Here is a 15,050-nt window from a genome sequence, read left to right as displayed (position 1 = left end):
CCATAGTCGCCAGGGTTCACTTAACAAGCACTAATTCCATAGTCGCCAAGGTTTACTCAACGTGCGCTAACTCCATAGTCGCCAAGGTTTACTCAACATGCATCTTTCATCGCACACCAACTATTCCATCTACCCATGTTCTACCCAACATATTTGTAGATATAATATATATATATATATATATATATACATATATATATATATATATATATATATATATATATATATATATATATATACATGTTAGCTCATTTAAAACCTATATAAAATATTTATTTCACCCATCTCAAATAAACAAACAATATATAAACACATAGCACGTATTTCATAGCAAATACTTCGTATTTATGTGTTAGAAGAAAGTAACTGCATACTTACTCGTAACATATAATAAATGCATTCAAACATTACTTGTATTAAAATCGTGTTTATGAAAGAGACTATACACTCACTTGATTAGAAGATGATCGGACAACGCCTCGTCTCTTGATATAATCTTTTCCGACGAAACTGGGATGTTTTCTCCAAAAAAACCGGGCTTCACGCGGGCAGAGCTTCGGCTCGGGAATTTTCACTTCTCGGGATCTTCAGGGCTTTGGAACTTGCTTCGGGGCTCAGGATTAATACTGCGGCTTCAGGATATTTCTTGTACGCAAAAAGATGCAAAAATGAGAGGGAAAGGAAGAAATGAGCAAAGAAACTCGGCTGCACTTGTGTTCTATTTATAGGGGCTGAAACCCCGAGTTACGCTGGGCGTAACCCCAAATTACGTTGGGTGTAATCCTCCGTCGACATGTACGCTGGGCGTACCGGGTGGATAGGGCCGGATGAGTCACGGGTTTTGTATTATCTGATTTTATAATTAAATAAATATATTTTAATTATTTAAAAACTTCAAAACTTCATATCTTCCTCATACGAACTCTGTTTTCAACATTCTTTATATCCACGCGTATGTGAGACTATGCTCTACAATTTTCGTTTAGACTTTGTCGGATGATTTCGACTTTATTTTTCTTATATTATTTTTAGTAGGCCGGGACTGAAAAACTCCATTATAAATTCGTAACTTCTTCCTCCGACGTCTGTTCCCGCCTGTCTTTTTACCGTTGCACTACTATTAAAGAGATCTTCGATTCTCGTTTAGATTGTTTCGTGTAGAAATCACTCGACCTCAAAATTGAACTTCGGGCTGCATACCGCTAAGCTGAAACTTAGAAAAATCATAACTTCCTCATACGAAGTCAGATTTGGACGTTCTTTTTATGCACGCTCTCAGTTTAACAAACTCTACACCTTTCGTTTAGATCACTAAGGCTAAATATTGCTCTAACGTAAATTCACTTTTTACGTCACAGAACGTTGTGCCGGTTCTATCGCGAAACTTCGACAGGTCATAACTTCTTCGTTATAACTCGGATTTCAATGTTCCTTATATGTACAGAATCCTTGTAATATATACTACAACTTAGGCCTTGTTTGATAGTTACTGACTGAGAAAGTGCTGACTGGGAAAGGTCTGTCTGGGTAAGAAATCCTGATTGAGTAAGAAATCATGTGACCATTTTACCCTGTTGTTATATATAGTGATGGATTAAGTTGCTGAATAATTATAAAAACATACATATTGTCATAAAAAATGTAAATTACACACAAATAAAAAATGTCATACAAAATGTAAATTAAGCATAAATCATTTCATATCCAAATATAAACATAATGAAATTTAAAATAACATAATAATTTAATGTAAAGTAGGTGAAAGTAGTCGATTTGCAATCTGATCATGCAAAACACGCATATATTCAACGGCTTCTGGACCCCATTATATGCCTTGTATGTATTCTCTATCAATTCCCCCACCTTGGACGTCAGGAGTAACCATAGTGTCCTCCTCAAATTTTCTAAATAAGTCATCTTCTATATTGTATTTCCTTATAAAATTATGGACTGCGACACAAGCAATAACTATGTCTCTTTGCACTGTAAAAGGATAAGGAGCCATTTGTTTTAAGATTAGGAATCTTGCCTTCAATACACCATAGGCACGCTCAATAACATTTCTAAGTTATGCATGAGAATAATTGAACCTTTCTTCTCTAGTTAAAGGTCTGCCTCTTCGAAAATCGACTAACCAATACCTAGTATTGCGGTACGGAGCCATAAACCCACGAGTGTTTGTATATGCGGCATCACAAAGGTAATATTTATCTGCAAATAAATGTGGCACATATTATATAATGACACATATTATATAAAGATGATAGATAATAAAAATTATATAAAGATTACAAACCTGGTGGAGGAAATGGAAATCCAGAAGTCGAATTGAATGCAACTTCTTTCAAAACTCTTGAATCATGTGCTATACCCTCCCATCCAGCCCAAACAAAGGTGAATATCATATCAAAATCACAAATTCCTATTACATTTTGAAAACATTCTCCTTTTCCTCTTCATCTATAACGAGTTTGCTGATCAACGGGTACAACCGCATGTACAACAGTTCCATCTAATGCACATATTGCTCCGAAAAAAATATTTTTTAACCGTCTATGTCGTTCCGAGTTATGTCTTGTTGGATTAGGAGTTGTTGGTACTATAATTTCTTTTGCAAAATACATCATTGCTGTTAGGACTCGTGAAAACATTGATGAATCATTTGTGTGGAGTGATGAAATCTTCCCTTAACCACGTGAAAACATTCATTATGTCCTATAACATGTAAGAATATAGCCATCTTCTCTTCAATGCTTATTGTCCTACTAGCTTGCAACCAATTTTTTTGGGTAAAATGGTTGCATAATAATGCAAACCCCTCTTATGTAATACGCGTCATATCGAAACATTGTGTAGGGTCTCCGTACATCAAATCTTGCGTATACGCATACCCATTTGAATTGTTATCTTTAATTCTATGGATTCTTATCAATCTGTGTCGGTTTGACCTCAACTAATAAAACACAAGTAAAAGAAAAGCTATAACTTCACCATCAGAAACCATACTTGACCTGTTACAAACAATTAGGTAAAATGTTAAAGTAAAAAAAAATCATGCACCAAAAAAATTAGTAAACATCATCCAAAGTAACATTAGTCATATTCAATATCCAATAACATATCATCCAAAGTAACAAAAAGTCATATAAGAAAAAACTAGCAAACATCATTCAAAGTAACATCCAAAAAAGTCATTGAACATAGGATCCAAAAGTCATGCAAATAACAAAAAGTCATCCAAAGTAACAAAAGTCATATAACAAAAAACTAGTAAACATCATCCAAAGTAACATCCAAAAAAGTCTTCTACCCGCACCCATTAAAGGTAACCATACTTCCTACCCACACCCATCACCCACGACTCACAACTAGCATGCGAAATCGTAACCAAACTTTTCGAAAATCAACACTTTCACCAAATAGAAAAAGAGCGGTATTGTGTCTTTCATCTTCTTCTCCCTATTCCATTTTGTTCAATTTTTCCATACATGCATCAACATCCTTATCCATTTCACTTTTTTCAATTCTTTCATTTTTTCCACTAACGACCTTACAAGCTTGACAATCTCCTCCTCAACTTCTAATGCCATTGCATCTCTTTTTTTCCACCAACTCTTTTGTTTCCACCAACTTCCTTATTTTTTGAACACACAGAAGATTCTTCACTTACACCTACGTGTTGTGTTGAGGTCTCCATTAGAACATCATCATCAAAATCATGGGCACTAAACTCTTCTACGGGATGAGGGAGTGTAGAAGATGGCCCCCAACTTTGAAAGCCGGTTGAGGTTGAGCCTTCAAATAGTTGGGTGCAAAGATCAGGGAATAGTAAGGGTTTACTTTTCAATGACAACACGAACTTGTTCAACTATTTACAATTTTTATAAATATTAGTATTTGTTATAAAAATAATCATACTAGTATTCGTTATAAAAAGTATTACCTTCTCCTCTTCCTTCCATTGTTCATCGGTCAGATTAAATTTATTTTTTATAGGATCATATATATTGCCAGTTTTGTTTTTCAGTTTCACACAAGCAACATATTTTGATTTGTAGTAGTCAAAGTGGTTTCTCATTTGCTTCTGATCAACCTCTTTACCGTGTTCATTTATGAATTTTTCACGTATTGTCTTCCATAAACTCGCCTTAAGCCTAGAACCCTCACGATCATTAGTGGTTAGTTCATGGATACATGCATCAAGAAACGTTTTGTCCTCACTCTCGTTCCAAACCAACATCCTAAAACATTAATATTTAAAGTAATTTATCATAACTTTTATCAAGATCAAGAACAATATTCAAGTATTTAAACTAGTTTGCATAAATATTTAAACATGACAAAGGTATAAACCAACATCCTAAAACATAAATATTTAAACTAGTTTGTCATAATTTTTATCAAGATGAAGATAAACACTGAAATTGCTTCCAATTCACAAAAAATAAGAAGCTAACAATTATCGTCAATTGTATCAACATATTCCTAAACAACTTCACAACATCTGGATTTTTATTTCATAATAAAACAAACTTAAAGTCTGATTTTATAGCGTATAAACAAAAAAAACTTCAAATTCCATCTCTTATACACAAAGAACTTCAAAGTTCAGATCTTATACACAAATAACTAAAACAAAGAACTTCTAATTCAAATACAATTTCAGAATTCATAATATTAGAACACAAAGGTATTTTGATTTCATATGTTATACACAAAAACTTCAAATAGCATAACATCATTAACAGAAAAATTGAAGAATGGATTTTGAATTTATATCTTATACATACATATTTTCTGATTTCAAAAATCATTAACAAAACAATACAAGAAAAATAACGATGGAAGAGAAATAAGGATGAGGAAATAGAAGAAAAAGTCATATCTTTACCTGTTTGACGATTTTGTGTCCGACAAGAGAGATGACGGCTCGTTGTGGAGATGTCGATGTGGGATGCGGCTGTGATTGAAGAGAAATAGCGATGGAAGAAGAATAAAGAGGGAGGCATTGCACCGTAGCTGTTGTCGATGGAAGAAGAATAGCAGGATCTTGCGTTGGGTGCTGCCGATCGCTGTTGTCTTTGAAAGAGGATGAAGATGTTTTTTTTGGAGGTGCTGAAACGAATTTAAGGCAAGGGCATATTTGGAACGGTATCAGTCAGCTCTAATTCCCCATCTTTTACTGAGTCAGCTATCTAGATTTGGTTTAACAAACACACATCTGCTAACCGAGTCAGCAAAATATGTCTGACCCGACTCGGTCAGACGTTTATCAAACAACCCCTTAGTTAAGATTATTCATTCTAAATAATCTTCTATCAAAAAGTCATTTTAGACGCTTAACGTCTCTAAATTGATTAGCTCGGATCTACGGGCGTTACATAAAAGAATAGAAAACAAAAAATAATTCAAACACCAAAATTGCAATATATTCTGATATATATATATATATATATATATATATATATATATATATATATATATATATATATATATATATATATATATATATATATATATATATAACCAAAATTGCAATATATTCTGATATATATATATATATATATATATATATATATATATATATATATATATATATATATATATATATATATATATATATATATATTCATACATTTTACATTTTGTGAAAAATATTTAAAAAAAATTATCAAATTGATGAAAAATAAAACGTAAAAACGAAAAAATTAAGAAAAAGTTAATAAGAAAATTTTTTTAAAACAAAATACAAAAAAAAAAGATAAAAAGACAAAAAAAAATGCAAAATGTATTAATATATTAGATTATATGATTTAAGACATGGAGATAAATATAATATAAACTAGAAAAGATTCTCCGGCGTTGCCGTGGTCTGAAGGTATTGCTTTGTAAAGTAAAGTAGCATGTTGAATTACATTGAGATAATCTAGTAAAGAAAGATAAACAATGCCATCTAATTACATAAGTAAAGAAATCTAAATCATTATTTCTTGCAATAAATGAGGAAAATAAAGAAACAGTCTCACAAATTGAACTTTATTGCCATGTATGGCAGCGGCCGGAAAACCAATTCGGAAAATATAGACCGTTGTTTTTTGTCCGTTAATGTGAGGGTAATTTGGTCTTTTAAGGTAGTAGGGACTGAATTTGTGACGACGGGTAAACCATATGGACCATTTATATAATTTTGGCGGTGGTGGTGGTGGTGATGGCAGCTAGTGGATGGCTTTATGGTATTGGGCGGGTGTCGGAAGCGACAATTTTTTCCGTTACTATTAACTACCAAGATGTGTATCTTCAAAAATAAAAGGCACCTTAAAAACTGCATGACCAACCTCAACAATTACGATCAACAAAAAGGGAAATATGTGTACTCAAAATATTACGAATGCTCATGGAAAAAAGATGTCCCACAAAAAAAACAAATATAGAAAGATACAAACGGACACAATTGCAGACAATGAAAGGAAGAACAATTGCATGTAATGCCTTACCTGCAAGTTTGCAAATACATTGCTCTTCTTCTTCTAGGGAAAAACACACATATAAATCATACACTAAAATGTGACATTACATTTAAATGATAAACTAAAAGACATCAATTACATAATCAGTATTCCATATCTGACATTAACCAAAAATTCCAAATAGACTCTCAGATGCAGCATGAACATTACCTGCAGTGGCTGTCAGTGCTTGACGATTCTCACGTGTGTCAAAGAATCTCATTTCTTGTAGTTGTGCCAGCTGTGTAGCATACAATTATTTCGGAGGCACGGTGTTTTTTATTTTATTAATAAAAACGAAAAATATATGAGTTTGTTTATTTGTGAGATATGAATGATGATTTTGACAGATTAAATAATAAGTAAATAAGTTAGTTACCATTTGAATTGTTTGGCATTGTGAAGCCACCGATTCCAAGCCCCCAAAAGATGTTCATAAGCATATATCCAATCCCATGTTGTTGGGGCCACCTGCTACACCAAAAAACAAAATTATTATAAATATAATAATATTTATTAAGATTTAGTTTGCTACACCGGTTCACAAACAGAAAATCGATATGAAACCATGAATATCAATTACATGGTGAAGTGAAAATCAACGTTTGAGTTAACCTATTAGAAAAAAAAAAAGGATAAACATTTTACTGAATGGGTGGTTGCGTACCAGACAAAAGAGATTGATGCAGTGTGATTATTTACTATAAATTGTAACAACAGTATTTGAATGGATGCCTAGACCGGTGATTGTAATTAGCAAAAAAGTAACAATCTAAAATTATAAATTCAACAAATACAAAAACTCTTTACAAACCCAAACAAAAATGTTTTGCTATTGTTCATTTGTTTTTGTTTTTTGTTTTAACAAAACATTTTTTGTCCCCTGCTTCAATCACCTTCAATTACCTACGGGTGTGGGGATAAAATGACCAACAAACCGGCACTACTCCTAAGGATGGAGAAAACAAATACATATAAAATAAGCACAGAGATAAATATAAATTGTTTAAATGCTTCGATATAAACCGTATAATTTATAGATTAGAAACGTGGCATGAATAAGCCTAAGGCTAGGCTTAAGTGCAACTCTCTTAGCACTTGTGTGAGCCATTGAGGTAGCAACTGCTGTTGCCCAAATTGTGCCTACATATACATTTTTATCAACACTCAATTATATTTTGTCGGGTTGATTATTCAAAAAATCAAATCTATCATTATATTGAATAAAAGTTAAAGTTTATAAATTAAACTAACCTAAATTAAAGTAAGCTCATATTTGACCAAACCAACCTAAAAGCCCTAAATTATTGACATAGTAGTCTAGTAAGCCTATAATAACAGGAACATGCAAACACATCAAAATTAATGGTTTTGTAACATATATTGCTATATGCTCCTTATTTTGGAGAATCATAATAATGTTTGTCCTTCTTCCATGTGCAAATGACTATATTACCCTTTATTTAACTTTTTGATATTATTTTTATATTGTCATGTAGTTCTATTATTATTGAAATCAGGTAATTAAATAACAAATATTTAAAAAGGGTTAATATCGTTATTTTACTTAGAAGACAAAAAAAAAACTTACAGAAACTTTGAAATGAGGACCATAATTTCAAAAGACAAACTTTTTGTAATGAAATCTTTTTTAGGACCAGAAATGAAAAAAAACTGGAACGAAAAGTGCAAAAGAAAATAAAGACCAAAATTGCAAAAGAAAACCTTTAGACATGAAATTTGCAAAAAAAAAATAAAATAAAATAAAATCAGTTAGATTAGTAGGTTTTTCGTTTTTTTGTAAAGGAATCACTTAGCAACTGATTTTGATCAGCATCTGCAGCAACTGATTTTGTAATTCACGTAACGAGAGTATATAAAAGGTACGTTATCGACTTTAATGACAGATCCAACGATAAAAATTATGGTTGCTCAGGTTGACAAAATAGATATTTATAATTAACTTACATTTATCGTTTTAGATGTTCAAGATCATTTATACTTCTTCTAAGACTTGATGTTATATTTACTATTTTACCAAAAGAAGGGTTAAATTCATTTATTTAAAGATTGGGAGATTATTTAACCGGTGGCTTCACAACTATGTTTGGAGTTTGGTTCGTAAAATAATTTTGGAATAAACTAAATCTGTCAAAGGAATAAGAATCTAAGGAGTCATAATTTGTCAAGTAATTGGTTCTTTCAAGAAATGGAATATCGTATTCAATAGTTGAATATATATATATATATATATATATATATATATATATATATATATATATATATATTCTAATGTGTGTTCAATCTTTTTTGTTTATTGTTCATATAAATACAATATATACACAAAGAGGGTATTTTGGTCTTTTACTAAAAAAAGAATTAAATTGAATTACTTACATGCTTCCCAAGAAGGATGAAATCAATCAAACACAGAATTTAAAGGATTGGAATGGAATCCCAAATTCCAATTCCATCAAAAAAAAAAAAATCTTACTTGTCTAATTTTCTCAATCCCAGTGGCTGCAATGAAGTCAGGAAGTTGAAAGGGTTTTTTCTCAATACCTCTTTTCCCCTGCCACACGGGTTTTTTCTCAATACCTCTTTTCCCCTGCCACACGATTCAAAACATGATCAGATCCACTAAAAATATAATATAAAACCATAAATTACAATATTTATATTCTGCAACAAAGTGACAGAGAGTATATATATATATATATATATATATATATATATATATATATATATATATATATATATATATATATATATATATATATATATATATATGTTAAAACCAAAATCACCAGTATCATTGTAGATACATAGATAAAGTAAGTTGGTAATCTGCAAAAAAATAAATAAAGTAGTAAGGAGTAACCATTCAATTATGTTGGCACTTATATAAGCAACTTTTCATATTTGGATTCCATTTTCACCCACTCCTCATTACAGTTCATCACATCCGATAAGAGGCTTCAACCAATTCTGATCGTGATCGGATAGAATAAAACATCTAATACAAGTCTCTTCTTTATGATCACTATTAGCATTTAAATGTACCTAAGAAACCAAAGGAAACCAAACTACCTTCTTCATGGTAAGTATCAGCATCCGTTGAGTGAATCCCTGATCAAATCCTGCAGAAAAGTTAGCCACATCAAGTCTCCTTTCAATTCGCAAAGTGGAAAAAAAATCATATCAAAAATGAAAACCAACCTAATTATCCCAGAAAAGAAAACGAATCACATTAAGGTGTTTGAAATGATCCCTAAAACTATTTGGTTTCGAAACCTGAATCAAGCAATGGTTGATGCATTAAGTGATAGTTCCCTCTGCAGACAGCTTTGAATAATCCGAGACTTTCTGGCAAGATAGGACTTAGAAGTTACGAAGAAGCTGGCAACAGGATGAATATATAAACGTACCAAAAAAAAAGCATTGCAGAACTCACAAACCCAGGTAGAGTCGCCAGAGTCAACATACTCCGGAAGAACAGAGAGGCCATCGAAACGCCTACATTTTCGCCGGCGACCAACAGAGATAACAGAAGAAGACGAAGCACCGGGTCAGCCCCCCTTTTCCGCCGAACATCCATCACATAATAAACACAAAAGCAACCAAAAAAATCGACAACAGATGAAAGAAAAGAACAATAAAAGAGTAAAATTACCTGGGAAAGAAAGAGCAAGTAGTGCAGAGAAACAGAAGGAGACGATGAAGGAAAGAGGTAGGGAAAATAAAAATCAACAAACAACCGAATGCAAAAGTAAAAAGGAAAAGAAGAGACACGTGGGTTGAAGCTACAGCTGCCCCGAAAAAGCAAGGCCATCAAAATGCTGACTAGTGAATCCAGCAAACAAATAGAAACATAAAAAGAAAGTGGAATATAAATAAACATAAAAAGAAAGTGGATATAAATAAAACGAAATGTGAAGGACGAAAATTGACAAACGATTGCCACGTTTATTATTCCTTTTAAACAGAATATATATATATATATATATATATATATATATATATATATATATATATATATATATATATATATATATATATATATTAAAATAATATACTTTGAAGTTTGAATGGTGATTAGTCGATAGATTCGAAATTACATGCCGTAGGCTGTATGTGCTTTATAGTCAGAACAAACAAAAGGTAAAAAGGTAAAAAGGTTTAAAATTTCAAGCCACAGGATGTGTTTGAGACTTTTTTATCCACTTTCCACTGCTTTTTTTACCCATCCACTACAGTAGTTGTTAGGAATTGACAATAATATCCTTTATTTAATTATAGATTGTATTTTAATTAGGACCTGGTTTGTTTCTCTCTCCAAACCACGAAGCACAACCCACATGACGCTGCAATGCAATAAACTCACCTGACCAGAATGCAGTGCAGCTGCCGTTCACATTATTTTCTCCTCCGAACCCACGCAATTTCAATTTTCCGGTGGTTTTTTTGCTTTCCTGACATTCTCGGATCCATTACCATTGAACCAGTCGTGTTAAGACACGTGGACTCGCAGGTCATTGCATTCTGCTGATTGAGTGACACATACACAGGTTCAAAAATTTACAAATCGTGCGAAGGAGTGTCCGCTGAAGATTGCAACGCCTAAAAGAAGCCGTAAAATAATTAAAATTAAAAATACACTATAATATTTAAATAAAGGGTATAATTGTTAATTAACTAACTAATTATGCTGTTGAATTCAAGATTAAGCCGAAATCAGCATCTTATACCCTATTGTCTTTTCTCCGTATTTTCATTCCTCGCTACCCTTTACTAAAACTTAACGATGAATTTAACTTAAAAAGACGCATTACTTTTCTGATCATTCTTGGAATAAAGCTAGTTCTCTCATGCCGCTTCCTCCGTTAAAAAAATAGCCTAGGAAAACCACTCCTTCTCACGATTCTCTTTGGAACATACTATATAATTAAACCAAATTTGGAAATAATTATCACCATTATTCACCAAAGCATTTCATTTTCCAAAAAACTGAGCCTCCCCCTAAAAAAGAGCCATGCCTTCCGCCATTGATAATCCAGTCGACAAGGAAGAAGTTGTTGTCTTGAAGATAGAAACACAAGCAGAAGTCCACCATGGAACATTCATTTTCACCATAGCATTTGTTCTGAAATGCATCCGATACATCGTTAGTCTATTGAAAAGTCTGGGTCGCCTGTGGATGGAGTATTACCCGCGAATATTTGGGGGAATCATGCTTCCATCCCCAATTAAGTTTATTATCATCGGTTTAGCTGCTTTCGCTGAAATGAAATCGCAAGGCTCTGAATTTCCTTTCAAAACCCACCCTCTAACTATGAATGTCGCCATTGCGGGTCTACTCTGTTATGGTTTGGCTTCAGCAGCCCAGCATTTCATTTCTGCCTGCACACGTCTTGGTCCTGCTTCCGTCTATGCCAATGTTGCTCACTCGGGAAGGATTGGTTCTTTGTGCATTTTGGTAGCATCCGTGGCATCATTGTTCTATCTTTGATATTCCCACACGTATGCCTATGGAGTGGGAACATATTTTTGAAAATGATTCCTAGGATTATGTTTGTTGTTCCATGGAACATAGACATTTAATATTCTATTAGAGATAAAGCCTTAGCTTCCACGTTGAATTTTTAATGTTTGTAATTTAGGGGTGTGCACGGTGCGGTTTGGTGTGGTTTTGAGTCAAAACTGCAAACCGCACCGCATATGCGGTTTGAATATTTTAGAAACCGCAAACCGCACCACAGATGTTCAAAACCGCATGATGCGGTGTGGTTTGATGCGGGCAGTTTATGCGGTTTAGTTGCGGTTTGTACGGTTTGATGAATTGTTCAACATTAAATCTATCAAAAAAACCAAAAACCTAGACCTGTTTAAAAAAATTGGTTGCTTTCATTTTATAAAAACAAATACAATTTTCGAGTTAAATTGTTTTTAATAAATTGTGACTCATGCTACTATAGTTTTGTAAGTATCATTGTTATTGCTTTATATTGCTGTTATAGTTGCTATATTCTTGTAAACCATAAGATCTTGTTCTAATAGTCATTTAATATTACGTTATAGATATTTGGTTATTATAAGAAATATATTTATCTACATCATTTCTAAATCGTGATTTGAAGTTATAATAAAGTAAAGAAATATATATATATATATATATATATATATATATATATATATATATATATATATATATATATATAACATGCGGTGTGGTGCGGTTTGAACCGCAATTTTATAAATACAAACCGCAAACCACACCGCATAGTGCGGTTTGATAAAATGATGAACCGCAAACCGCACCACGAAATTCTAAACCGCATTATGCGGTGCGATTTGGTGAGGTGCGAGCGGTTTTTTGCACAACCCTAGTTTGTATTACAAGCTAGTAATCTTTGTACTATATATACACTTTAATATAATGGGAATATCCAAGATGAAATTATTATTATATAAGTGCTGGATTAAAAAAAAAATGACGGGGCACTAGTGATCAACAATATGATAGGGTGGGGCAAAAAACAATTATACCTAATACTCAAAATACAATTATACCTAATAGACAAACATTATAAAAGATTTCTTTATGTCAATTTTTATTGTTATTAAAAGTTAAATAATAAAATAATGAGTTACTAAAGAAAATAAATTTGGAATAAATGGAAATAATAAAAGTCAAGGGTTGAATGGACAACCTTAAAACATTAAATATTTAAAGAAAATATAAGGTGGTAGTTTTTGTGCAAATGAGAGACGACGAGAGACCATTATTATAACTCGACCATTTAGTTGCGTATTTTAACAAGCTTCAACCCTACACTAATTTCACCCGTCTTTCACAAGTGATACATGCTTGCTACCTTCCATTCGATCATGAAACTCTTTCTCCACTCCACCCAACAATTACTTTCTCACCATTTCGTCTTCTTTTCAATCTAATCAACATACAGAACATTTTTTATTTTATTTTATTTTCTTTATTTATTTATTTTTTGTGGATGAGGGCACCAAAGAAATTAGCAAGAAAATATGTCTAAACTTAGGCTCCTCCCATGTAAAAAATTTCCAACCATCCGCCCCTTATATGGTATATATCAGCCTTAAAAAATCGATCCTCCTAATTGTTACCCTAAATTTCTTCTACTCCGATTATGTCTTCCCATTCCTACTAAGCTCCATCTCTTAACCATTAAACTTTCATCTTCTAATTACCTTGTCCGGAGAAATCAAGTTTTACCTCATCTATCTTATCAAAACTTAGCATGCTATATTGATGGTTCGATTGTTGCCCCTCCTATCACCAAATACAATTTTGGATAATCTTCTCCCAACCTAGATTATGCTCTTTGCCATGTTACAAACCAATATGCACTTCTTATTCTTCAGTCGTCTCCATCTGAAGTAGCCATTGTAGAAATCATTGGTCTCAAAACATCTATCCGGGGACATACGATGTTCTTTTGAGATTGCCTATAGTCATGATTTGGTGGAGTGAATACAACTAGTCATGTAACTGTTGGATTAAGTGTCTAAGCCCATAACTATAACTAGTATGTACTTGACCCGATAATAGCATGATCCTTTTGAGTTACCTTCACCAATGCAATTTGATAGGATGGACTTTCGAGAATAAGGTTATTTGTGATTTATTAATATATTATAAGTATAATATATTAATATGAAATAATGTTATTTAATTAGTATTGATCAAGAATTAATTTATTGATCAAAAGAGACTAATTAAATATACGAGAGATTGATTATGTAAATCATTTATTCTTATAGTGTGGGTCAATGATCCATTAGGATGGACGAAATAGTCATGGATAGTCCATGAAGGTTTAACCCATGGAGCCTAAGGGATATGGAAAGTCATGGAGCTTTAGGGTTTCATGAATGAAACCCTAACCTTTGGAACACTATAAAAGGAAACCCTTAGAGTCATTTTCGGTCTCCCCTAACATACTAAGAGTGTGTGAACCGATTTTGAGCTTAAAAAACTTATTCTCTCAAGCCTCCTTTACACTTGGTGTTTGTGACACATTAGAGGCATCGTATTTGAGGTGCTAAAGCTTTTGAAGGCCAAGAACTACAAGTCCTACTTAGAGGTAAGTTATCTACCTAGTTGTATTGTTCAAATTGTTAAATTATATGCTAGTTAGGATGAATGCTTTGGAAATTGATATTGCATGTATAATTAGAGAAATCATAGATGCAAAGCATCTAGGGTTGCATGTGCACCATAGGAGTGTTATAGTGCTTTAAACCCAGCAGTAACATCTACTTTTTAGGTATTGCTCTTGGAGTTAAATATTTCTAATTTTTTATGTTTTAGAGGATTTTGACTAAACGCGGTGTGGTGATTGAGAATTACCACGACACGATCATGCATGTTTTATTTAACCATGACATGATCATGTATTGGCCACAATGCGGTGATGACTGGGTGCAAAACCCTATGTCCCAGGCCTTATGCCATATTTAAGCAACCTTGTGATATGGGTTTACTCTCAACTTCAACCTCCACCC

The 15,050-nt window shown here is 32.7% G+C and overlaps 2 protein-coding genes across 5 annotated transcripts; both read right to left on the bottom strand.

The window, feature by feature from the left end:
* Positions 1 to 3,580: 3,580 nt before the first annotated feature.
* On the bottom strand, positions 3,581 to 5,009 carry LOC111880929 (L10-interacting MYB domain-containing protein-like). Its single transcript, XM_023877342.1, has 4 exons — positions 4,892 to 5,009; positions 4,791 to 4,797; positions 3,944 to 4,241; positions 3,581 to 3,868 (listed from the first exon to the last, which is right to left on the bottom strand). The coding sequence occupies exons 1-4, from the start codon at positions 5,007 to 5,009 to the stop codon at positions 3,581 to 3,583; spliced, it is 711 nt and encodes a 236-aa protein (XP_023733110.1).
* Positions 5,010 to 5,852: 843 nt separating this feature from the next.
* On the bottom strand, positions 5,853 to 10,299 carry LOC111880922 (uncharacterized). 4 transcript variants are annotated; one of them, XR_002846631.3, is made up of 7 exons: positions 10,180 to 10,299; positions 9,961 to 10,084; positions 9,726 to 9,872; positions 9,597 to 9,646; positions 9,001 to 9,114; positions 6,886 to 6,977; positions 5,853 to 6,747 (listed from the first exon to the last, which is right to left on the bottom strand). XR_002846631.3 is itself a non-coding variant. In XM_023877332.3 (6 exons), exons 2-6 carry the CDS (start codon positions 9,823 to 9,825, stop codon positions 6,726 to 6,728), a joined length of 306 nt encoding a protein of 101 aa, XP_023733100.1. In that variant the 5' UTR covers positions 9,826 to 9,872; positions 9,961 to 10,173; the 3' UTR covers positions 5,853 to 6,725. The 4 variants fall into 4 exon arrangements, 2 of the variants coding, with proteins under 2 accessions (XP_023733100.1, XP_023733103.1); XR_008224627.1 differs by lacking the exon at positions 10,180 to 10,299 and having other exon boundaries at positions 9,961 to 10,173; XM_023877332.3 differs by lacking the exon at positions 10,180 to 10,299 and having other exon boundaries at positions 6,886 to 6,980; positions 9,801 to 9,872; positions 9,961 to 10,173.
* Positions 10,300 to 15,050: the final 4,751 nt, after the last annotated feature.

This window comes from Lactuca sativa, chromosome 6 (assembly GCF_002870075.4).
Source record: "Lactuca sativa cultivar Salinas chromosome 6, Lsat_Salinas_v11, whole genome shotgun sequence".
Taxonomy (NCBI): Eukaryota; Viridiplantae; Streptophyta; class Magnoliopsida; order Asterales; family Asteraceae; genus Lactuca; species Lactuca sativa.
Note: the sequence above shows the minus strand (reverse complement) of the source record. Positions and strands in the feature narration are given on the sequence as shown.